The following is a 25,759-nucleotide window of genomic DNA, read 5'->3' as shown; positions in this document are numbered from 1 at the left end:
ATGAAAAGTATCATTATTTTGAATTTTAAATCTTTTTTTTTCCCTTGAGATTAGCAATTAGATCATGTCAGTAAAAAGTTTCTGGGGTTTTTAAATTATTTTTTTAATTTTTTTAATGTTTTATTTAGTTTTTGAGGGAGAGAGAGAGAGAGAGAGAGAGACAGAGAGAGAGAGAGACAGAGAGAGAGACAGAGCACAAGCAGGGGAGGGACAGAAAGAGATGGAGACACAGAATCTGAAGCAGGCTCCAGGATCTGAGCTGCTAGCACAAAGCCCAATGCGGGATTCGAACTCAAACCACAAGATGAACTGAGCTGAATTCAGATGCTCAACAGACTGAGCCACCCAAGTGCCCCAGAAGTTTCTGTTTTTACAAAGTTGTTTGATTTTTATTTTCCCCTAAATATTCTGTTTCCACATGTCTTACAGTAAGTACTTGTAAAACTTTGTAATTCAAAATTGTTTTACATTGTTGCGACTGTTCTGTTCTTATTTTTGTGCAGTGTTCCAAGTGACATCAAAGGAGATTACATTAAATGGGCAAAGCTTATATATGCTGAACAAAATTTGGTCTTCTTCCCAGGTTGAAAATTATTGCTACATTTAAAATTATTTTTTTGCAGATCAGCCTCTCTTTCCACTATTTTGTATAAGGATATCCATTGTCAAGTGTGGATCATTATGCCAGGGTTCTGGTTCAGTTTTGCTCTGTTCAGAGGACATAGAGGGATCCTAGAGGAAGGGAAAATAGCTATAAACGAATGTGTTTCTGTAAGATGAGCAAGGGGAAAAATTGTTTCATTTCTTTATAAATAGACACTTCCAGCCTGACTTAGCAGTAAGAAAGACCAGAAGAAAAGACAGATTGTCTCCCATGTTATTTATAAGCTAAAATTCTACACAGAGATACAGCTATATGTATTTTCTTATTCCTTCCCTATTGATCAGTTCCACGTGCAATTACACAAAAAGGAAATGATTTGTTTTCTAACACACATTTATGATTAGGACACATGAAAAAAATGTTTCCTAATCAAAACAGACTTATAACATGCTTACCCTGGAATGATCAACATATATGATGCTATCTTTCTATGTACATTTTTTCCTAAACACTAACTATAATGATATCCTAATTGCTTTCCTCTTTTTAAAACTTCCATTAGGAAAATGTTTGCATTATCGATGGGCTCTGCTACATTGAAGGAGATAAAAATCCTACCAGCCCTTGTTTGATTTGCAGACCAAAAATTTCAAAATTTACTTGGTCATTTTTAGAAAGTAAGTTTTTCTTTATTAATACAAATATTTCGTCTACAAGATAATTTTTAAGTGATTTTTAAGACACGAGTTACGTAAATGTGTTTAAGATGAACACTGTGCTTTATTTAGCATCTTTCCTAACTGCATGATTTACTTTGCTTGAACGTAATATAAGATGACATGTTATTTTATGTAATTTCCGTGATTATACTATAATAGGGTATGGAATTTTCCTTTCAGTATTTGATCCTGAAAGCAAATGTGAATTATTAATGGAAGAAATTAGAATGATTAATTCAGCTATACACAGTTTGTACAAGTCATACAGCTACCAACAGAATTGCCACTATGTAAACACATAAAACGTCCATCAGTGAAGGTTGGCGGGTTTAGTGGAAAGAAGACATTACTTTGAGACCAAGAGCAAAGCTCTATATCCTGCTCTTAGCCTTCTTTTCTGTTTTGTGACAAGGCATTTCGCTATTTAAATTCCAAAGGCTATGCATTCATCACCTGTTAAATGAGATTATCTGGATTCAATAATCTATTAAGTGCCTTCCAGCCCTACCATTCTGGGACCTCATTAGTATAATAGTGGGTACAGATAATGTCTGGATACTTTGTTCCACCCCCAAAAAACACCCCAAATCATAGTTATGTGTCGTATAACGTCTTCACTTTCTTTTTTTTTTCAATATATGAAATTTATTGTCAAATTGGTTTCCATACAACACCCAGTGCTCATCCCAAAAGGTGCCCTCCTCAATACCCATCACCCACCCACCCCTCCCTTCCACCCCCCATCAACCCTCAGTTTGTTCTCAGTTTTTAAGAGTCTCTTATGCTTTGGCTCTCTCCCACTCTAACCTCCTTTTTTTTTTTCCCTTCCCCTCCCCCATGGGTTTCTGTTAAGTTTCTCAGGATCCACCTAAGAGTGAAACCATATGGTATCTGTCTTTTTCTGTATGGCTTATTTCACTTAGCATCACACTCTCCAGTTCCATCCATGTTGCTACAAAAGGTCATATTTCATTCTTTCTCATTGCCACGTAGTACTCCATTGTGTATATAAACCACAATTTCTTTTTTTTTTTTTTTTTTTTTTTTTTTTTATTGGGAACTATTTTTTCCCATTAAACTATATTCTTGCATTAGTAATAAGCTATTATACTTTTTTTTTTTTTATGAAATTTATTGACAAATTGGTTTCCATACAACACCCAGTGCTCATCCCAAAAGGTGCCCTCCTCAATACCCATCACCCACCCTCCCCTCCCTCCCACCCTCCATCAACCCTCAGTTCTCGGTTTTTAACAGTCTCTTATGCTTTGGCTGTCTCCCACTCTAACCTCTTTTTTTTTTTTTTTTTTTTCCCTTCCCCTCACCCATGGGTTCCTGGTAAGTTTCTCAGGATCCACATAAGAGTGAAACCATATGGTATCTGTCTTTCTCTGTATGGCTTATTTCACTTAGCATCACACTCTCCAGTTCCATCCACGTTGCTACAAAAGGCCATATTTCATTTTTTCTCATTGCCACGTAATATTCCATTGTGTATATAAACCACAATTTCTTTATCCATTCATCAGTTGATGGACATTTAGGCTCTTTCCATAATTTGGCTATTGTTGAGAGTGCTGCTATGAACATTGGGGTACAAGTGGCCCTATGCATCAGTACTCCTGTATCCCTTGGATAAATTCCTAGCAGTGCTATTGCTGGGTCATAGGGTAGGTCTATTTTTAATTTTCTGAGGAACCTCCACACTGCTTTCCAGAGTGGCTGCACCAATTTGCATTCCCACCAACAGTGCAAGAGGGTTCCCGTTTCTCCACATCCTCTCCAGCATCTATAGTCTCCTGATTTGTTCATTTTGGCCACTCTGACTGGCGTGAGGTGATACCTGAGTGTGGTTTTGATTTGTATTTCCCTGATAAGGAGCGACGCTGAACATCTTTTCATGTGCCTGTTGGCCATCCGGATGTCTTCTTTAGAGAAGTGTCTATTCATGTTTTCTGCCCATTTCTTCACTGGGTTATTTGTTTTTCGGGTGTGGAGTTTGGTGAGCTCTTTATAGATTTTGGATACTAGCCCTTTGTCTGATATGTCATTTGCGAATATCTTTTCCCATTCCGTTGGTTGCCTTTTAGTTTTGTTGGTTGTTTCCTTTGCTGTGCAGAAGCTTTTTATCTTCATAAGGTCCCAGTAATTCACTTTTGCTTTTAATTCCCTTGCCTTTGGGGATGTGTCAAGTAAGAGATTGCTACGGCTGAGGTCAGAGAGGTCTTTTCCTGCTTTCTCCTCTAAGGTTTTGATGGTTTCTTGTCTCACATTTAGGTCCTTTATCCATTTTGAGTTTATTTTTGTGAATGGTGTGAGAAAGTGGTCTAGTTTCAACCTTCTGCATGTTGCTGTCCAATTCTCCCAGCACCATTTGTTAAAGAGGCTGTCTTTTTTCCATTGGATGTTCTTTCCTGCTTTGTCAAAGATGAGTTGGCCATACGTTTGTGGGTCTAGTTGTTGGGTTTCTATTCTATTCCATTGGTCTATGTGTCTGTTTTTGTGCCAATACCATGCTGTCTTGATGATGACAGCTTTGTAGTAGAGGCTAAAGTCTGGGATTGTGATGCCTCCTGCTTTGGTCTTCTTCTTCAAAATTCCTTTGGCTATTCGGGGCCTTTTGTGGTTCCATATGAATTTTAGGATTGCTTGTTCTAGTTTCGAGAAGAATGCTGGTGCAATTTTGATTGGGATTGCATTGAATGTGTAGATAGCTTTGGGTAGTATTGACATTTTGACAATATTTATTTTTCCAATCCATGAGCAGGGAATGTCTTTCCATTTCTTTAAATCTTCTTCAATTTCCTTCATAAGCTTTCTATAATTTTCAGCATACAGATCCTTTACATCTTTGGTTAGATTTATTCCTAGGTATTTTATGCTTCTTGGTGCAATTGTGAATGGGATCAGTTTCTTTATTTGTCTTTCTGTTGCTTCATTGTTAGTGTATAAGAATGCAATTGATTTCTGTACATTGATTTTGTATCCTGCAACTTTGCTGAATTCATGTATCAGTTCTAGCAGACTTTTGGTGGAGTCTATCGGATTTTCCATGTATAATATCATGTCATCTGCAAAAAGCGAAAGCTTGACTTCATCTTTGCCAATTTTGATGCCTTTGATTTCCTTTTGTTGTCTGATTGCTGATGCTAGAACTTCCAGCACTATGTTAAACAGCAGCGGTGAGAGTGGGCATCCTTGTCGTGTTCCTGATCTCAGGGAAAAAGCTCTCAGTTTTTCCCCGTTGAGGATGATGTTAGCTGTGGGCTTTTCATAAATGGCTTTTATGATCTTTAAGTATGTTCCTTCTATCCCGACTTTCTCAAGGGTTTTTATTAAGAAAGGGTGCTGGATTTTGTCGAAGGCCTTTTCTGCATCGATTGACAGGATCATATGGTTCTTCTCTTTTTTTTTGTTAATGTGATGTATCACGTTGATTGATTTGCGAATGTTGAACCAGCCCTGCATCCCAGGAATGAATCCCACTTGATCATGGTGAATAATTCTTTTTATATGCCGTTGAATTCGATTTGCTAGTATCTTATTGAGAATTTTTGCATCCATATTCATCAGGGATATTGGCCTGTAGTTCTCTTTTTTTACTGGGTCTCTGTCTGGTTTAGGAATCAAAGTAATACTGGCTTCATAGAATGAGTCTGGAAGTTTTCCTTCCCTTTCTATTTCTTGGAATAGCTTGAGAAGGATAGGTATTATCTCTGCTTTAAACGTCTGGTAGAACTCCCCTGGGAAGCCATCTGGTCCTGGACTCTTATTTGTTGGGAGATTTTTGATAACCGATTCAATTTCTTCACTGGTTATGGGTCTGTTCAAGCTTTCTATTTCCTCCTGATTGAGTTTTGGAAGCGTGTGGGTGTTCAGGAATTTGTCCATTTCTTCCAGGTTGTCCAGTTTGTTGGCATATAATTTTTCATAGTATTCCCTGATAATTGCTTGTATCTCTGAGGGATTGGTTGTAATAATTCCATTTTCATTCATGATTTTATCTATTTGGGTCATCTCCCTTTTCTTTTTGAGAAGCCTGGCTAGAGGTTTGTCAATTTTGTTTATTTTTTCAAAAAACCAACTCTTGGTTTCGTTGATCTGCTCTACAGTTTTTTTAGTTTCTATATTGTTTATTTCTGCTCTGATCTTTATTATTTCTCTTCTTCTGCTAGGTTTAGGCTGCCTTTGCTGTTCTGCCTCTAGTTCCTTTAGGTGTGCTGTTAGAGTTTGTATTTGGGATTTTTCTTGTTTCTTGAGATAGGACTGGATGGCAATGTATTTTCCTCTCAGGACTGCCTTCGCTGCGTCCCAAAGCGTTTGGATTGTTGTATTTTCATTTTCGTTTGTTTCCATATATTTTTTAATTTCTTCTCTAATTGCCTGGTTGACCCACTCATTCGTTAGTAGGGTGTTCTTTAACCTCCATGCTTTTGGAGGTTTTCCAGACTTTTTTCTGTGGTTGATTTCAAGCTTCATAGCATTGTGGTCTGAAAGTAAGCATGGTATAATTTCGATTCTTGTAAACTTATGAAGGGCTGTTTTGTGACCCAGTATATGATCTATCTTGGAGAATGTTCCATGTGCACTCGAGAAGAAAGTATATTCTGTTGCTTTGGGATGCAGAGTTCTAAATATATCTGTCAAGTCCATCTGATCCAATGTGTCATTCAGGGCCCTTGTTTCTTTATTGACCGTGTGTCTAGATGATCTATCCATTTCTGTAAGTGGGGTGTTAAAGTCCCCTGCAATTACCACATTCTTATCAATAAGGTTGCTTATGTTTATGAGTAATTGTTTTATATATTTGGGGGCTCTGGTGTTCGGTGCATAGACATTTATAATTGTTAGCTCTTCCTGATGGATAGACCCTGTAACTATTATATAATGTCCTTCCTCATCTGTTGTTACAGCCTTTAATTTAAAGTCTAGTTTGTCTGATATAAGTATGGCTACTCCAGCTTTTTTTTGGCTTCCAGTAGCATGATAAATAGTTCTCCATCCCCTCACTCTCAATCTAAAGGTGTCCTCAGGTCTAAAATGAGTCTCTTGTAGACAGCAAATAGATGGGTCTTGTTTTTTTATCCATTCTGATACCCTATGTCTTTTGGTTGGCGCATTTAATCCATTTACATTCAGTGTTATTATAGAAAGATACGGGTTTAGAGTCATTGTGATGTCTGTATGTTTTATGCTTGTAGTGATGTCTCTGGGACTTTGTCTCACAGGGTCCCCCTTAGGATCTCTTGTAGGGCTGGTTTAGTGGTGACAAATTCCTTCAGTTTTTGTTTGTTCGGGAAGACCTTTATCTCTCCTTCTATTCTAAATGACAGACTTGCTGGATAAAGGATTCTCGGCTGCATATTTTTTCTGTCTAGCACCCTGAAAATCTCGTGCCAATTCTTTCTGGCCTGCCAAGTTTCAAAAGAGAGATCAGTCACGAGTCTTATAGGTCTCCCTTTATATATGAGGGCACGTTTACCCCTTGCTGCTTTCAGAATTTTCTCTTTATCCTTGTATTTTGCCAGTTTCACTATGATATGTCGTGCAGAAGATCGATTCAAGTTACGTCTGAAGGGAGTTCTCTGTGCCTCTTGGATTTCAATGCCTTTTTCCTTCCCCAGATCTGTTAAGTTCTCAGCTATTATTTCTTCAAGTACCCCTTCAGCACCTTTCCCTCTCTCTTCCTCCTCTGGGATACCAATTATGCGTATATTATTTCTCTTTAGTGCATCACTTAGTTCTCTAATTTTCCCCTCATACTCCTGGATTTTTTTATCTCTCTTTTTCTCAGCTTCCTCTTTTTCCATAACTTTATCTTCTAGTTCACCTATTCTCTCCTCTGCCTCTTCAAGCCGAGCTGTGGTGGTTTCCATTTTGTTATGCATTTCGTTTAAAGCGTTTTTCAGCTCCTCGTGACTGTTCCTTAGTCCCTTGATCTCTGTAGCAAGAGATTCTCTGCTGTCCTGTATACTGTTTTCAAGCCCAGCGATTAATTTTATGACTATTATTCTAAATTCACTTTCTGTTATATTATTTAAATCCTTTTTGATCAGCTCATTAGCTGTTGTTATTTCCTGGAGATTCTTCTGAGGGGAATTCTTCCGCTTGGTCATTTTGGATAGTCCCTGGTGTGGTGAGGACCTGCAGGGCACTTCCCCTGTGCTGTGGTGTATAACTGGAGTTGGTGGGCGGGGCCGCAGTCAGACCTGATGTCTGCCCCCAGCCCACCGCTGGGGCCACAGTCAGGCTGGTGTGTGCCTTCTCTTCCCCTCTCCTAGGGGCGGGATTCACTGTGGGGTGGTGTGGCTCGTCTGGGCTACTTGCACCCTGCCAGGCTTGTGATGCTGGGGATCTGGCGTATTAGCTGGGGTGGGTAGGCAAGGTGCACGGGGGCAGGAGGGGCAGGCTTAGATCGCTTCTCCTTAGGTGATCCACTTCAGGAGGGGCCCTGTGGCATCGGGAGGGAGTCAGATCCGCTGCCGGAGGTTTGGCTCCGCAGAAGCGCAGAGTTGGGTGTTTGCGCGGAGCGAGCAAGTTCCCTGGCAGGAACCGGTTCTCTTTGGGATTTCGGCTGGGGGATGGGCGGGGGAGATGGCGCTGGCGAGCGCCTTTGTTCCCCACCAAACTGAGCTCTGTTGTCAGGGGGCTCAGCAGCTCTCCCTCCCTTTGTCCTCCAGCCTTCCCGCTTTCCGAGCAGAGCTGTTAACTTATGACCTCCCAGATGCTAAGTCGTGCTTGCTGTCGGAACACAGTCCGCCCGGCCCCTCCGCTTTTGCCAGCCAGACTCGGGGGCTCTGCTTGGCCGGCGAGCCGCCCCTCCGCCCCGGCTCCCTCCCGCCAGTCCGTGGAGCGCGCACCGCCTCGCCGCCCTTCCTACCCTCTTCCGTGGGCCTCTCGTCTGCGTTTGGCTCCGGCGACTCCGTTCTGCTAATCCTCTGTTGTTTTCTGGGTTATTTAGGCAGGTGTAGATGGAATCTAAGTGATCAGCAGGACGTGCGGTGAGCCCAGCGTCCTCCTAAGCCGCCATCTTGCCGAAAGTCCCCACAATTTCTTTATCCATTCATCAGTTGATGGACATTTAGGCTCTTTCCATAATTTGGCTATTGTTGAGAGTGCTGCTATAAACATTGGGCTACAAGTGCCCCTATGCATCAGTACTCCTGTATCCCTTGGGTAAATTCCTAGCAGTGCTATTGCTGGGTCATAGGGTAGGTCTATTTTTAATTTTTTGAGGAACCTCCACACTGTTTTCCAGAGTGGCTGCACCAGTTTGCATTCCCACCAACAGTGCAAGAGGGTTCCCGTTTCTCCACATCCTCTCCAGCATCTATAGTCTCCTGATTTGTTCATTTTGGCCACTCTGACTGGCGTGAGGTGATACCTGAGTGTGGTTTTGATTTGTATTTCCCTGATGAGAGCGACGTTGAGCATCTTTTCATGTGCCTGTTGGTCATCCGGATGTCTTCTTTAGAGAAGTGTCTATTCATGTTTTCTGCCCATTTCTTCACTGGGTTATTTGTTTTTTGGGTGTGGAGTTTGGTGAGCTCTCTATAGATTTTGGATACTAGCCCTTTGTCCAATATGTCATTTGCAAATATATTTTCCAATTCCGTTGATTGCCTTTTAGTTTTGTTCGTTGTTTCCTTTGCTGTGCAGAAGCTTTTTATCTTCATAAGGTCCCAGTAGTTCATTTTTGCTTTTAATTCCCTTGCCTTTGGGGATGTGTCAAGTAAAAAATTGCTACAGCTGAGGTCAGAGATGTCTTTTCCTGCTTTCTCCTCTAGGGTTTTGGTGGTTTCCTGTCTCACATTCAGGTCCTTTATCCATTTTGAGTTTATTTTTGTGAATGGTGTGAGAAAGTGGTCTAGTTTCAATCTTCTGCATGTTGCTGTCCAGTTCTCCCAGCACCATTTGTTAAAGAGACTGTCCTTTTTCCATTGGATATTCTTTCCTGCTTTGTCAAAGATGAGTTGGCCATACTTTTGTGGGTCTAGTTGTTGGGTTTCTATTCTATTCCATTGGTCTATGTGTCTGTTTTTGTGCCAATACCATGCTGTCTTGATGATGACAGCTTTGTAGTAGAGGCTAAAGTCTGGGATTGTGATGCCTCCTGCTTTGGTCTTCTTCTTCAAAATTACTTTGGCTATTCGGGGCCTTTTGTGGTTCCATATGAATTTTAGGATTGCTTGTTCTAGTTTCAAGAAGAATGCCGGTGCAATTTTGATTGGGATTGCATTGAATGTGTAGATAGCTTTGGGTAGTATTGACATTTTGACAATATTTATTCTTCCAATCCATGAGCACGGAATGTTTTTCCATTTCTTTGTATCTTCTTCAATTTCCTTCATAAGCTTTCTATAGTTTTCAGCATACAGATCTTTAACATCTTCGGTTAGGTTTATTCGTAGGTATTTTATGCTTCTTGGTGCAGTTGTGAATGGGATCAGTTTCTTTATTTGTCTTTCTGTTGCTTCATTATTAGTGTATAAGAATGCAATTGATTTCTGTACACTGATTTTATATCCTGCAACTTTGCTAAATTCATGTATCAGTTCTAGCAGAGTTCTGGTGGATTCTATTGTATTTTCCATGTATAATATCATGTCATCTGCAAAAAGTGAAAGCTTAACTTCATTTTTGCCAATTTTGATGCCTTTGATTTCCTTTTGTTGTCTGATTGCTGACGCTAGAACTTCCAACACTATGTTAAACAACAGCAGTGAGAGTGGACATCCCTGTCGTGTTCCTGATCTCAGGGAAAAAGCTCTCAGTTTTTCCCCGTTGAGGATGATGTTAGCTATGGGCTTTTCATAAATGGCTTTTATGATATTTAAGTATGTTCCTTCTATCCCGACTTTATCAAGGGTTTTTATTAAGAAAGTTTGCTGAATTTTGTCAAAGGCCTTTTCTGCATCGATTGACAGGATCATATGGTTCTTATCTTTTCTTTTATTAATGTGCTATATCACATTGATTGATTTGCAAATGTTGAACCAGCCCTGCATCCCAGGAATGAATCCCACTTGATCATGGTGAATAATTCTTTTTATATGCTGTTGAATTCGATTTCCTAGTATCTTATTGAGAATTTTTGCATCCATATTCATCAGGGATATTGGCCTGTAGTTCTCTTTTTTTACTAGGTCTCTGGTTTAGGAATCAAAGTAATACTGGCTTCATAGAATGGGTCTGGAAGTTTTCCTTCCCTTTCTATTTTTTGGAACAGCTTGAGAAGTAGGTATTATCTCTGCTTTAAACATCTGGTAGAACTCCTCTGGGAAGCCATCTGGTCCTGGACTCTTATTTGTTGGGAGATTTTTGATGACTGATTCAATTTCTTCGCTGGTTATGGGTCTGTTCAAGCTTTCTATTTCCTCCTGATTGAGTTTTAAAAGCATGTGGGTGTTTAGGAATTTGTCCATTTCTTCCAGATTGTCCAGTTTGTTGGCATATAATTTTTCATAGTATTCCCTGATAATTGCTTGTATCTCTGAGGGATTGGTTGTAATCATTCCATTTTCATTCATGATTTTATCTATTTGGGTCATCTCCCTTTTCTTTTTGAGAAGCCTGGCTAGAGGTTTATCAATTTTGTTTATTTTTTCAAAAAACCAACTCTTGGTTTCATTGATCTGCCCTACAGTTTTTTTTTAGATTCTATATTGTTTATTTCTGCTCTGGTCTTTATTATTTCTCTTCTTCTGCTGGATTTAGGCTGTCTTTGCTGTTCTGCTTCTATTTCCTTTAGGTGTGCTGTTAGATTTTGTATTTAGGATTTTTCTTTTTTCTTGAGATAGGCCTGGATTGCAATGTATTTTCCTCTCAGGACTGCCTTTGCTGCGTCCCAAAGCGTTTGGATTGTTGTATTTTCATTTTCGTTTGTTTCCATATATTTTTTTAATTTCTTCTCTAATTGCCTGGTTGACCCATTCATTCTTTAGTAGGGTGTTCTTTAACCTCCATGCATTTGGAGGTTTTCCAGACGTTTTTCTGTGGTTGATTTCAAGCTTCATAGCATTGTGGTCTGAAAGTATGCACGGTGTGATTTCAATTCTTGTATACTTATGAAGGGCTGTTTTGTGACCCAGTATGTGATCTATCTTGGAGAATGTTCCATGTGCACTCGAGAAGAAAGTATATTCTGTGGCTTTGGGATGCAGAGTTCTAAATAGGTCTGTCAAGTCCATCTGATCCAATGTATCATTCAGGGCCCTTGTTTCTTTATTGATCCTGTGTCTAGATGATCTATCCATTTCTGTAAGTGGAGTGTTAAAGTCCCCTGCAATTACCACATTCTTATCAATAAGGTTGCTTATGTTTGTGAGTAATTGTTTTATATATTTGGGGGCTCCTGTATTCGGTGCATAGACATTTATAATTGTTAGCTCTTCCTGATGGATAGACCCTGTGATTATTATATAATGTCCTTCTTCATCTCTTGTTACAGCCTTTAATTTAAAGTCTAGTTTGTCTGATATAAGTATGGCTACTCCAGCTTTCTTTTGACTTCCAGTGGCATCATAAATAGTTTTCCATCCCCTCACTCTCAATCTGAAGGTGTTCTCAGGTCTAAAATGAGTCTCTTGTAGACAGCAAATAGATGGGTCTTGTTTTTTTATCCATTCTGATACCCTATGTCTTTTGGTTGGCGCATTTAGTCCATTTACATTCAGTGTTATTATAGAAAGATATGGGTTTAGAGTCATTGTGATGTCTGTAGGTTTCATGCTTGTAGCAATGTCTCTGGTACTTTGTCTCACAGGATCCCCCTCAGGATCTCTTGTAGGGCTGGTTTAGTGGTGACGAATTCCTTCAGTTTTTGTTTGTTTGGGAAGACCTTTATCTCTCCTTCTATTCTAAATGACAGACTTGCTGGATAAAGGATTCTCGACTGCATGTTTTTTCTGTCCATCACTTTGAAGATCTCCTGCCGTTCCTTTCTGGCCTGTAATGTCTTCACTTTCTTAACTACAGCTATACATAATTCCATATAATTGTTTCTTCATTCTCTTTCCTCATCCCAAAGACCAAGCAGGCATTATAAAATACAAGATATAATTACTCCCTCCTCCTATCCCCATGTAATTTTACCAAAGAATCATAAAACCTTGTATTTATACAGTGCTTTGTAACATCACTATTTATATTATTGTGTATACAAATTTCATTACTGTATTAGACCATTTTTCAGATAATTTATTGTTCAGGTGCAAGACTCATGGGGTGTTATGGGAAGACAGTACAAATTTGGAGAAGAATTAAGTGCAAAAGATAAGGGAAACACAATATAACTTCTGAATTGCTGTCTATGTTTTTAATGGCTTGAGTATGACTGACTCATAATAGATTTGCAATGTTCAAGGATTTAAGGAGGCTGGAAAAATCATCTATCCCAATTTCTCATATTGAGGGGTGAGGAAATTAAAACCAGTAAATTGTATAAAGATACATGATGGCAGAATGGGAGCCAGAACCACATTCTCTTGGCATCAGTGCTTTGTCGATGCAAGCAGAAAGTGTTTGTGCCCAGTGTGATGAAAAAGCCTCTACCTTCCATGTGTTAAGCCAAGGAAGGGGGACATTTTTTAATATGACAATATAAAAAAAGTGTTTTAAAGCATTACTTGAGCGCAATGGGAGCTTTCTCTGTCCTCTGAAATAACCACCGTTCCATTATGTGAGCTTGGCAGTGGGAAATGCCTCTGAGGAGCAGAGGATGGCTGTGACTTATATGGCTTCCAGTTTCTACTGGAGAGGCAGGTACAGTGAGGAAAATAAGGTCGGGTGGGGAGGGGGGGTTAAATGAACAATCCAGTCATGGAGAGTGAAGGGGAAATAAAAGGAGGTGTTGAGGGGAAAGTAAAGCTGAAAAGGGTAGAGGATGAAGAAGAGAGAGTGAGAGAGCAAGCAATGAGTTGGTCAACACCAAGAAATAATTTCAGACAGAAAAGGAGATGCATCCAGTCTGGGAAATGCAGATATGTTTATGTATTTTATGCTGTGTTCAAAGTGCTGTTACACCCTTGTAGCAAAGTTTGAAGTCTTGCACCTGTCAGTTACTTTTACATTTTCTAAGAATGCAATTGAATTTATTCAGAATATAAAAAGAAAAGAGAAAAGAAAAGAAAAGAAAAGAAGAGAAAAGAAAAGAAAAGAAAAGAAAAGAAAAGAAAAGAAAAGAAAAAAGAAAAAGAGCCAGCGTAGGTAATGGAAGTTTTAGGGGAGTTTGAAATTCATCAAAATGTTTCAGTCTGAGGGCTTTGCATCATACTTTACTTTTCCTTTTCCTTTTTCTTTATACACAAGTACAAAGTAATTGTTTTCTCTTTGACAGACAACCAACCCCCACTGATTCAAATGCCACAAGACAAATTAGAGACATTTTTCGGGGAGAACTTTGTGTTCCAGTTCACAGCTGTCGATCCTGAAGGCTCTGACATCCATTTTGCCTTGGACTCGGGTCCCGAGGGAGCAAATGTTTCTTCTACGGGACTTCTTATGTGGAAAGCAGAGTCCCAAACTCCACAGCAATTCACTCTACTTTTTACTGATGACTGCAATGCTGAAACTAGGCTCACGATTATGGTAATATTTATAATTACGTAAATGCCACTGAATTAATTAACAGTATCAGTAACTATTTGAAACTTAAAATAGAATTCTTCATGAAGAGGAACTAAATTATTCAACATTTTGTGGAAAATTAAACTGCCAAAATGCTATTTTTGTCAGAATTTAAAATCTTCGGTAGAGTCTCAAGTCCAGAGCACGGATCTATGTGACGAATTCCTAGACCATTTGCTCCTGTACTTAAGTTTACTTAAGTAAAGAATGCATTCATGTCTACCTGTCTGAAATATCTATGATAAACCTAAGATTGAGAATTATACCCTTTCCTTCAAGTGAAGTCATTTTTTTATTGGCTATTCTTTTGATATTATCAGTCACGAGCTATTAATACTGTTTTTGTGCCCTGTATTCACTTGAAATTTGAGACACACTCCCAGAGAAGTAATGGTATGAAGGGCAATTGTGTATTATGTCATGCTAACCAGATAATTCAAATGACTGTTTACTCCCTATAGTCTGGGATAAGTCATGTGACTAACTGCTTTTCCCCTTAAGGATTTTTTTCCAGTTGTTCCAATTGCATCATAGAAATTGATTATCTTGTAACATTTTACGTTTTTTTTAAATGTTTTATTTATTTTTGAGAGAGAGGGAGACAGAGTATGAGCAGGGGAGGGGCAGAGAGAGAGGGAGACAGAATCCATGAAGCAGGCTCCGGGCTCTGAGCTGTCAGCACAGAGCCCGACACAGGGCCCAAACCCATGAACTACGAGATCATGACCTGAGCTGAAGTTGGACACTTACCGGACCGAGCCACCCAGGCACCTGTATCTTGTAACATTTTAAAAAATTATCCATAGCATTTATATTTTGACTATGCTCTTGAAAATTGGCAAGGTTACCTTATTAAACTATATTTTAAAATACTCTTTTACATTAAATATATATATATATTTTTTTTTCTTTTCAAAACTTGTGATCTGGTCCTACTTCCACCTAAATGTACATGCCTAACACAATTTCTAAGGCATAAACTGAAGATTATTTTACTGAAGAATAAAGCATTTACTTTTTGTTTCTTTTGGAGGTGACTGTGAAGTCTTGTGATTGCTTGAATGGTGGATCATGTGTGTCAGATATTAAATTTCCTCCAGGAAGTGGAGTGCACCTGTGTGTCTGCTTGCCTGGCTTTCAGGGCAGTCTTTGTGAAGTGGACGTCACCGAGTGCCAATCAAACCCCTGTGGCCTTGGCAGATGTATTAGTGATTTTCACAGTTATTCTTGCGTGTGTCCACCTGAACTCAAAGGTAAGTTTTGGTTCTTCATGAACGAAATTAGTATGTGAACAAATTAGAAAGGAAAGTTCCTTGGCTTTCCAAGTAATATACAGGTTATTCAAGCATGTGTATCGTCCTAAAGATTTTAATATATGTTTTAAAATCTAGTAAAAGTCATCACAAATACATTTGCTACTCATATCCTTCTATTATTGTATACTGCTTACATATACTCTTACAATTTTGCCAATTTTTTATAATTTTAATGGCAGTATTCTATGTCTGTATTGTACTTTGCAGGTTCTTAAACATTTCTGTCTATATTTGCTAGGTAGAAATATATTTAAATGTATTACTATTGAAATATAATATGGAAAAATCAAGAAATTTGCCATGAGAAAAATAAACATTATCATTTAAGAAAACTTGATAATTCATTAACTTAAAAAGATCATGATACAATGTTAAAGTGAAATCAAAGGAAATCTAGCATGTTTGCTAACTTGTTAATTATCCTGAAAAATTTTATTCTAGAAACCTCAAATAAGTATATGAATGACTTATAATTTCCCAAGGCTTTTTAAGAGTCATACCAATATTTCCTCTAATTTAAACAGATATAAATGTTAAATAAATATGCAGTTACTGAGCTTATATTTTACTTGAAGGCATCTACTTTAACATTATAATTGAACTAAGCAAGACATTATTTTCTTCAGCATTTTAAAATAAAAATTTTATCAGTTGGGACTGTTGTGCTACAGACTTCATTTGAAACAATTCGTGTTGAGTGCTTCATGGATCTTACTGTAATGGGAGCAACCATCATAAATGACTGAATATATTCATTCAACTAAGTTTTTAAACATTTCAAAGAACACTTCATCTCAAAAAACTTTATTGAGGACATACTGACTTTCCTCACATGCTGTAAAATTTTCATGGGTTTTCACAGCTAATGCAGTCACTGCACTGAATAAGCTGTCCTTAAGCTAATTAAGCAATCATTCTACTAACTTTTTTTAAAAAAAATCATTGAGTTTTTTTTAACAAAGTGAGAATTGCTGCTATGATATGGTAATTTTTTGCCTTACAGTACCAAGGGCCTTCTGTCGTCTTTTTTATAAGGAAAATCTTATGCACTTGAAGCATCTTATTTAATGTTAAATAGAATCTAATTAATGACTGAAAAAAATTTTTTAACGTTTTATTTTATGTTTGAGAGAGACAGACAGAGTGTGAGAGGGGGGAGGAACAGAGAGAGAGGGAGACAAAGAATCGAGAGCAGGCTCTGTGCTCTGAGCTGTCAGCACAGAACCCGATGTAGGGCTTGAACTCACAAACCGCGAGATCATGACCTGAGCCAAAGTTGGATGCTCAACTGACTGAGCCACCCAGGTGCCCCTCTAATTGGTGACTTTATACATGCATTCCTCTTAATGTATGACAGTTTTTCTGGAGTTTATGTAAAAGAAGTAAATATACTTTAAGTAAAGTAGAAGTAAAGTACTTTAAGTAAAAGAAATAAAATAAGGAACACTTGATGGGATATACAGTGTTTTTCAAAGTAAATAAATTGAACTCTCAATCTGTATTTTGTTTAGGTAAAAATTGCCAGGAAGATGTTGATGAGTGTCAATCCAGACCTTGCTTTCCAGGAGCAGAGTGCTTCAATACCTTTGGCTCCTATCATTGTGGTTCATGTCCAAAAGGATTTTATGGTGATGGAAAGATATGTCATGGTAAAAGTCCCTATTTTCTGACATTAAATATTTGTTGCTACATTTACTTAATCAAAATCACTCAGTTCTATCACCTCTTTTACTCATGTGTTCATTCAGTATGTATTCACTAAGTGTCATACATTAAATTGGATGCAGAGGATGCAAAAATAGGTAAAACGTGTCCTCTGACCCTAATAGGTTTGAGTGTAATACCAGTATGACATGTAATCACATAGTTTCATATGGTGTTCTGTGTCTTTCGTGAGAAGTGTCTGTAGAGAATAATAGGAATACTACACAGAGAATCGTGTCTACCTAGAGGAATAATGAAAAGTTTTAAAAAGTGAGTGTCATTACAGCTAAATCTGATGTATCCAATCAAGAGAAAGAAAGGCTTTCTAGGCAGAAGAAACATCATGAACAAAGGTGGAGAGATATGTAACATCACAGCACACTTGGCCACTATAAATAATTCAATTTGCTTAAAATATAGAGGGTAAGAGGAACTGCTATAAGAAATGAAGCTAGAGAACTAGACAGTGGCCAGATCACTGAGAAACTATGAGAAATTTAATAAGATTTATATCGGAGAAGTCTACTCGAGCATAATGGTGGATGGACCACTTATGGGTAAGAAACTATGCAAGCCTGAAGGTGGGAAGAAAATCTAAGAGAATATTACGAATAAATAGGAAAGATGTAGGGCACCTGGGTGGCTCAGTCAGTTGAGCATCTGACTCTTGATTTTGCCTTGGATTACAATCCCGGAGTCCTGGGATCATGCCCCACATCGGGCTCTGCGCTGAGTGTGGAGACTGCTTGGGATTCTTAATCTCTGTCTATCTATCCATCTCTCTCTCTCTCTCTCTCTCTCTCTCTCTCTCTCTCTTTCTATTTCTCTCTCTCTCTGCTCCTCTTCCCCCCCACCAAAAGAAAAAAGAAAAAAAATAGGAAAGATGGGAAGATACTCTGACTTTGGGTGAGGAGGTCATGGTTGAAAGAAACACCAAAGAAGCAAGCTGATTGTCCACGGTCAATGATTGGGATTAGCATGGCGAGGTAAAGAGTTACTAAATTCCAAAAGCTCAGTTTACATGAATGAGTGTGTAGAATTGGCATTCACTTTGCTATGCGCTGAATTGTGTGGCCTCAGAATTCATAGGTTGTGTTCCAAACCCCCACTGTGGCTGTATTTGGAGTAAGGAATTAATTGATGTCATAATGAGGTCATAAGGGAGGATTAGGATCCGATAGCATTAGTATCCTCATAAGAGGAGACACCAGAGAGCTTATTCTCTCTCTCTCTCTCTCTCTCTCTCTCTCTCTCTCTCTCTCTCTGCCCTATGAGGACACAGGGAAAAAGTGACTGTCTGGGAGCCAGGAAGAGAGCTCTCACCAAGAACTGAATGCCCTTCACCTTGATCTTGAACTTGCTACCTGCAGAATAGTAAGAAAATAAATTCCTGTTGTTTAGGACATCCAGTCTATGATATTTTGTAATGGCAGCCTCAGCTGAGTTAAGACACACACATGAAGAAGAAGTGATTTGCAAGGGGAAAGATAATGAGTTCAGTATGGATACATGGAGATCGAGAAGACTATGGAATATCCAAGTGGAGTTTAGGAGGGGGGATTAAGTTAAAGATACAGGTCTTAGGGTCATCAGTCATGGATGAAATTGCCCAAAGATAACACTAAGAGAAAGAAGGACAAAAAATTGGTGGATATCAACATTTTAAAAGCTTAAAAGAGAAAAACAAATTATAGAAGACAGTATGAAAGAACTATATTTTGGTATCATTAAGTGAGGAAGACGCCATTTTTTTCCACATAATTTTTTCTTTATTTTCTTTATTTTCTTTTTTTTTCAAAATTTTATTTAAATTCTAATTAGTTAACATACAGTGCAATATTCATTTCAGGAGTAGAATTCAGTGATTCATCACTTAACATACAACACCCAGTACTCATCATAACAAATGCCTTCCTTATACCCATCACCCATCTAGCCCATACTCTACCCACATCCCTCCATCCACCCTCAGTTTGTTCTCTATCTTTAAGAGTCTCTTATGGTTTGTTTCCCTCTCTCTTTATTCTTTTCTTCCCCACTCGCATATTTTCATCTGTTTTTTTCTTAAATTCCATTTATGAGTGAAATCATATGGTATTTATCTTTCTCTGAGTTATTTCGCTTAGCATAACATACTCTAGCTCCATCCATGTTGTTGCAAATGGCAATATTTTATTCATTTTGATGGCTGTGTAATATTCCAGTGTGTGTGTGTGTGTGTGTGTGTGTGTGTGTGTGTGTTTATACACCACATCTTCTTTATCCATTCATCAGTTGATGGACATTTGGGCTCTTTCCATAGTTTGGCTATTGTTGACAATGCTTCTGTGAACCTTGGGGTGCATGTACCCCCTTTGAATCTGTATGTTTGTATCCTTTGGGTAAATACCTAGTAATGCAATTGCTGGATCATAGGGTAGTTCTGCTTTTAACTTTTTTACTAACCTCCACTCTGTTTTCTAGAGTGGCTGCACCAGTGAATAAGACCCCATTTTGATGAAAAACATATATTAGTGATGTAATGTTACTTTGTGCTTCAGATGGAGGGGGGACTATCTAGCCCTAGAGCTAACAGACTTGAGGAGCATAGTGCTGGATGGTGAGGGGAATTCATTAGTAGCTCAGCCACTCACATTTCCCCCTCAATATCCAGTTCCAAATACTCAACCATATCACACCCTTCACTCCATACACTAAAGTGATCTACCATCTGCCTTTTGCAAACAAAGGCTCATTCCCTGAATAAAACCTGTATCAAGTGGAATTTAAGAGGAAAGCAAGTTGAACCAAATTCCATTACACATGAGTGACTAGTAAGTTTCTTAACTCTATCAGAAGCATTTGTGTATTTTAGGAAGATGCTTGTTAATACAAAATATTTCTTTTATTGTTGGTATTGTTTACTTAGTTTTATAGCAGGCAAAAGAGTCACTGACCATTAAAGTAAATGCAGCACAGTTCTTATTGAGGTTGCTAACGAGAAGGGGAAGGAGACACATAAAAATCAATAGCGTGAAGGACAAAGCTCTGTGGGAGAACACAGATAGATGAAGTTGGGTGGTTGGGTGAGTGCGGTACTATAGGAACATCTGTTAGTCAGATTGGCCATAACAGAATAACACAGGCAGGGTGACATCAACAACAGAAATTTGTTTCCTCAGTGTTCTGGAGGCTGGAAATTCAAGATCAGGTTGGTTCTTCTCTCCTTGTGACTCAAGATCAGGTTGGTGACTTCTCTCCTTGGCTGAGATATGGACACCTTCTCACTGTGTCCTCACATGTGCAATGCCCCTTGTGGCTCCTGCTCTTCTTAAAAGGACACCAGTCCTAGTGGATTAGGGCCCCATTCATGACTTCATTTAAGCTTAATTACCTCCTTTAAAGTAATATAGTCACATTTAGAGTTAGGGCTTTAACATAAATAAATTTGGGGGTACACAATTCAATCCATAACCCAAGGATTTGCTGAAGAGGTGAAATTTAAGCTAGTTCTGTAATCTAATTTGCTAAGAGTTCAGTCCAGGTGACTTTTTTGTTTGTTTTTTTTGAGAGAGAGACAGAAAGAGGGAGAGCTCAAAGAAGGGAGGGGGCAGACGAAGAGAGAGAGAGAGAGAGAGAGAGAGAGAGAATCTTAAGCAGGCCCCACACTCAACACAGAGCCTTATGCGGGACTTCGGATAATGACCTGAGCGGAAATCAAGAGTTGGATGTTCAACCAACTGAACTACCCAGGTGCTCCCCCCAAGTGACATTTTTATCGTATGTTCTCATTCACAGTGTTTTGGTTTTACAATAGTTTGATCTGTTTTTCACGCATACATTTACAGTTGAAACACAGCTTTTACACAAATCTACGACACATACTGTGGTTCTTACAAGTTCTGATGAAAGTGAAACTAAGGAAGAGAATGATAAAAATGCCATGCAGAGAGAGAGGCGTGTTAAGTCAACAAGCAGAAATGCCTCTAGTAAGTAATGGTCTTAGTTAAAAGCTAATGACAAGTAACACCTCCCATCATTTTCCAGAACACTAACATTATTTATTTCAGGAATTTTTTTTTATAAAGATCACCTAAGATTATATAATGTGGTTTACAAATTATTCTTTTTCTTGCTAATCCATTGACTTCTTTGGTTTATATTCTAGAAAAATGATTCATGTTGTATAATGAACAAATGATATTTAAGGTGATCTCAGAGAAGCTTATGGTTGGAAGTGACCATTTTAAAGTTATATTTTATAACTCCCTGGTCGTCCAACATCTACTCAAACTCTAAAAATAATAAGAAGCTCATTATTTCATACAGCCTTTCCTTTTCCATTCTGCTGTCTTTATAAGTCTTGTTTTGTTTGATTAATATTCTTATTGTCTTTATAAAGGACTTACAGATTTTACATTAGCTTTCTTTATGCCTTTGCCTTATGTAACATTAGCTATTTATCTTGCGAGATATCATTGCACTTGTTTGTTTTGCAGAATATCATTGTAGATTACTGCAACATAGGAAAGCTGTCTTGATTTTAATTTATTCGTACATCCAATTGCCTTACTAAACACTCATATTATGCTATTTTTATAGTTGGGTCTCTTTATTGGTTTTATAAATAGACAATACTGCTTGCTAATTTGTCTCTTCCTCTTACTTTCTCATTATAATAGTATTTACAAGTTAGCCTGTATTTACAACATATCAGCTCTAGACAAATATTATTTATATATTATTCAGTCCTTTCAATAGCTATAGACAGTAACTGTTCTTATTTCCATTTTGCGGAAGTTTCTAATCTGTACAGAGCCATAGATGGGTTATCTGTTCAGGCTGATAGACATTGTAAAAGGAGAGAGATTTGAACCTGAGCAGTCTGACTATAGAGTCTCAGTTCTCAAACTTGGGTCCTCATTGTAATGGCTGGGACCTCCAGTGCAGAGTGTTTAGGCAGGGAATTATTTCTTAATGGTTTTAATGGAAATTCTTTCCATGTTTCACCATTAAGTATGATACCACAGTAGATTTCTGCTAGAAATCCTTCATCCAGTTGAAGAATTTTCCTTTTATTTGTTGATTTCTCAGAATTCTCTTTAGTTTTAAATTAGAAGTAGTTTTTAAATTTTATCAGTTTTTCAGCATTTATTACTTGCTGCAGTTTCTGTTAATGTTTCCTTAGGCTAACTTTTTTAGAATGTTTTCAACAGAAAATGGGATCAGATCATTTTTTAACATTATTTTACACTGCATTCTTTATTATGTAATGTAATTATATAATTATGTAATATAATTCAATTAGTAGAGATATAAGTTTATTTATTCTGATGTAGTAATCTGTAACCACACTGCTGCATTTGATTTGCTAGTATTTCATTAAATGCTTATGTATTTTAATAAATAATATTGACTCGACGATTATGCCACTTCATCAAATGTTTTTAAAACTTTCATCTCTTTCTCTGCATTGCAAAAGTTTTGTAAAACAGTCTTTCCTTGATTATTTGGTAATTTTTTTCCATTAGATCATCCTTCCTGGCATCATTTTTGGGGGCGACTTTGGATTATTTTTTTTTCCTTTCATGGTAATTGTTCTATCAACTCCTCTATTTTTTCTTCCACCAGTTTAATCATTTATATTTTGCAAAAAAAAATGTGTTTATCTCATCAAAATCTCAGACTTCTTAGTTTAAAATTATACATAGTATGTTTGTGTAAGTTAAATTTTTCTGGGGCACCTGAGTGGCTCAGTTAGTTAAGCATCTAACTCTTGATCTCAGCTCAGGTCTTAATCTCAGGGTCGTGAGTTCAAGCCCCACATTGGACTCCATGCTGGGCATGAAGCCCACTAACATAAAATAAATAAGTAAAATATAATAAAAATTTTCTTCAGATTATCATTATGAGTTGCTCACATGTCCATTATTGACAACACTATGCTTTCTTTGCTGTGAGCCTCAGTGTATGAAGTGGTCAATAATGTTTGTTGGCTATTTCTAACTCTTAAATAAAATTATTATTTATTGTTCTTTAACTTTTATAATGTTTAATATTCTATGTTCCTTGTGTATCCAAAAAGATTACAAATCCCTCGAAGGCAGGGACTGTGTGATGACTTCTTATTACCACATTGCTCCTAGTGTAATGGTATACATGCACCAGACATTATGTGAAGGAATGAATTACTTAATGGTAAATATAGTGGGAAGGGCAGAACATTAATAAATGTTACTAACATTTCCTTTTCTTTTTTGGTTGTTAGGTATAAAATTTCCTCCACCATCAACAGATCATTCACTGATTGGTGTGAACTTTACCCACAGTCCTGCTACTGTCAAAAAGTTCTTGGACACAACCAGTGACATCTCACGCTTCTCATTAAAAGCAGTTACCTCTCAGATAAATAATTCAGAGAAAGTTATTTCCCATCAGATATCAGGTTTTGAACATGCGGATCATACTATCACTACAAATCTCAGTCTGGAGGAACTGGTAGTTTCTGTGAAACACCCAAGTTCCTTAAGCATTAACCCAAACAGTTCCCATGGTAAAGCAAAGGATGTTATACAGAGTACCATCCAAACAGAGGCAGGAGGGCATAATTCTCAAATCAACAGGTCTGCCCAAGGTTACATGCAATTTAAGGATGAGTTTACATCATCAGTTACTAGAGCCATCACTGTTTTGCCGGAAAAGCCTGGATGGACCAAAATATCAACTTGTGCTGCATCGCCTTGTTTTCTTGGTGTTTCCTGTGCGCCAACCGCAGATGGTCATTTCCGATGTGGACGATGCCCCTTTGGATATTACGGAGATGGTATCAATTGCAGAGGTAGTATGAAAATTCTTTAGAAGATAGAAAGAAAACTAATTAGTTCACATTTAAGTAATTAAGAAGAGATTCTTTTTTATTTATTAATTTCTATTTACTCCATTTATTTCTCCAATTTCTATTTATTTGTTTATTGTTTGTGTATCCCCTCTTCACATTTCAAAAAAATTAACATGGGTGTTCCTGCATTATTTTTAGAAAGAACGTTTCTATTATATAGTAGTATAAACTATATAATGTAGTATAAATGTGTTTTTGGGTATCTACTGTGTTCCAAGGTCTATAGAAACATTCTGTGTCAATTATGTCATATAATCCATAAAGACTCCATGTATTGAGTGTTATTTTTCGCATCATCCAGATGAGAATACAGGGCCTTAGAGGGCTAACTGACTTTCCTAGCATTAAGCAGCTGAAGAGATAAAATAAGGATGTGAATAACATTGTTGTCTGGGTTCTTTTCATCTCACAGTGGGCATTTAGCACTTTAAATTACCAATTCTGGCATATTTGCTTATTTGCATAAACTATGTTTCTCTGTATTTCTTCCAGCTCTTGAGGAAAAAACAAGTTGGGCATCACTTTAATTTTGAAAGGAGCGTTTACTTCTTTTCATAATTATCAGTATTGTTTTCCTAGATGCAACTCAAATTTTTAGCTTTAACACTGTTGAAGCTATTTTGTGTTGTTATTTTGTTATTACTGTTTTGTGTTGCTTGTGTTTTGATTTGTTTGAGACCAACTTAAGCAGTAGAGCTGTTGGGATATTCCCTTGTTGTCGGTATTACAGAGAGGTACGTTGTTTGTTTGTTTGTTTGTTTGTTTGTAGGAATAGTGATAATAATGACTTTCAGGACTTATGTGTTCATAATATAAAACTCCATATTAACAACCACATACTTTTTGGTCACCTCAGAAAAACATTAAATGCCTAATAGTTAGAATATATCAAGCACTTCAAGAAGCTTAAGGAATACAAACCTGTAAACTTAAGATGTGGTCCTAGTATCTTGCTCTTTGAAATTCTGATTATTTCTTACATTTACCAGCATTTATCTGATCAGTATCTGGAACTTTATTGACCTCTGTGAAAAGACTGGAATCCCATTTCTGGTTAGCAGCCATCTTCAACATCAGGCCTCACAAAGGGAATAATTACCACCTATGACACTTATTTCTGACCATATTAATTATGTTCTTCAGTCATTCTAATAGTAAAACAAATATAAGGGGGAAAATAACTTTATGGATAAATGCAATGGTTATTGCTTTAATAAGCAGCGTCAAAATTTTCAAATTTCAGAGATTTTTACTTTTCTTACACATAAGTCTATGGAACATGTATCAACAATTCATCCTTTTTCCTTTGATTTTTGCAGCCATTTGTAGACACCCATGTGGGAAAAGCAGGGAGTGTGTTGCCCCAAACATATGCAAATGTAAACCTGGTTATGCTGGCTCTAACTGCCAAACTGGTAGGTATAAAACTTGTTAGTTTGCATAATGAATTTAATTGATAATTGATATTTCTAAAACCTGAGCTTTATTTTATACAGCTCTATGTCATCCTGATTGCAAAAACCATGGAAAATGTATTAAGCCTAACATTTGTGAATGTCCCCCAGGGCATGCTGGAGCAACCTGTGATGAAGGTGATAATTCAAATTAAAAATCAAATAATAGAGCCAAGATAAAACACTTTTTTAAAGCTTTTTTAAAAAGATAATTCTGTTTTACTGTGTCTTTACTGATATATATTCATTAATGTTGGAGAGGATGTCTAAGCTTTTTAATGTTTTCCAAAAATAATTTATTTGAAGATTTTAAAAACTTCAATTTCATTAGAAATCCAAAGAGTAATAGCTTATTTGTCCTTGGTAAAATTGTCTTCGGAAATATCTTGGATATTTGGTTTTAAGGTGCCATATCCCTACATATATTTTAGCTTCAAGTAAAGGACACCTGATTATTG

At 37.5% G+C, this 25,759-nt stretch overlaps 1 protein-coding gene across 1 annotated transcript in view; it reads left to right on the top strand.

Annotated features, from left to right (window-relative positions):
* VWDE (von Willebrand factor D and EGF domains) overlaps positions 1 to 25,759 on the top strand; it is an 82,970-nt gene that overhangs the window by 42,439 nt on the left and 14,772 nt on the right. The window contains exons 16-23 of the mRNA XM_047826527.1: positions 1,167 to 1,281; positions 13,661 to 13,911; positions 14,984 to 15,203; positions 16,778 to 16,915; positions 20,798 to 20,938; positions 23,218 to 23,787; positions 25,167 to 25,262; positions 25,344 to 25,439. Of these exons, the coding sequence (XP_047682483.1) occupies positions 1,167 to 1,281; positions 13,661 to 13,911; positions 14,984 to 15,203; positions 16,778 to 16,915; positions 20,798 to 20,938; positions 23,218 to 23,787; positions 25,167 to 25,262; positions 25,344 to 25,439 (1,627 nt within the window). The remainder of the gene's footprint in view (positions 1 to 1,166; positions 1,282 to 13,660; positions 13,912 to 14,983; positions 15,204 to 16,777; positions 16,916 to 20,797; positions 20,939 to 23,217; positions 23,788 to 25,166; positions 25,263 to 25,343; positions 25,440 to 25,759) is intronic.

This window comes from Prionailurus viverrinus, chromosome A2 (assembly GCF_022837055.1).
Source record: "Prionailurus viverrinus isolate Anna chromosome A2, UM_Priviv_1.0, whole genome shotgun sequence".
Taxonomy (NCBI): Eukaryota; Metazoa; Chordata; class Mammalia; order Carnivora; family Felidae; genus Prionailurus; species Prionailurus viverrinus.
This window is presented reverse-complemented; position numbering and strand designations above follow the sequence as displayed.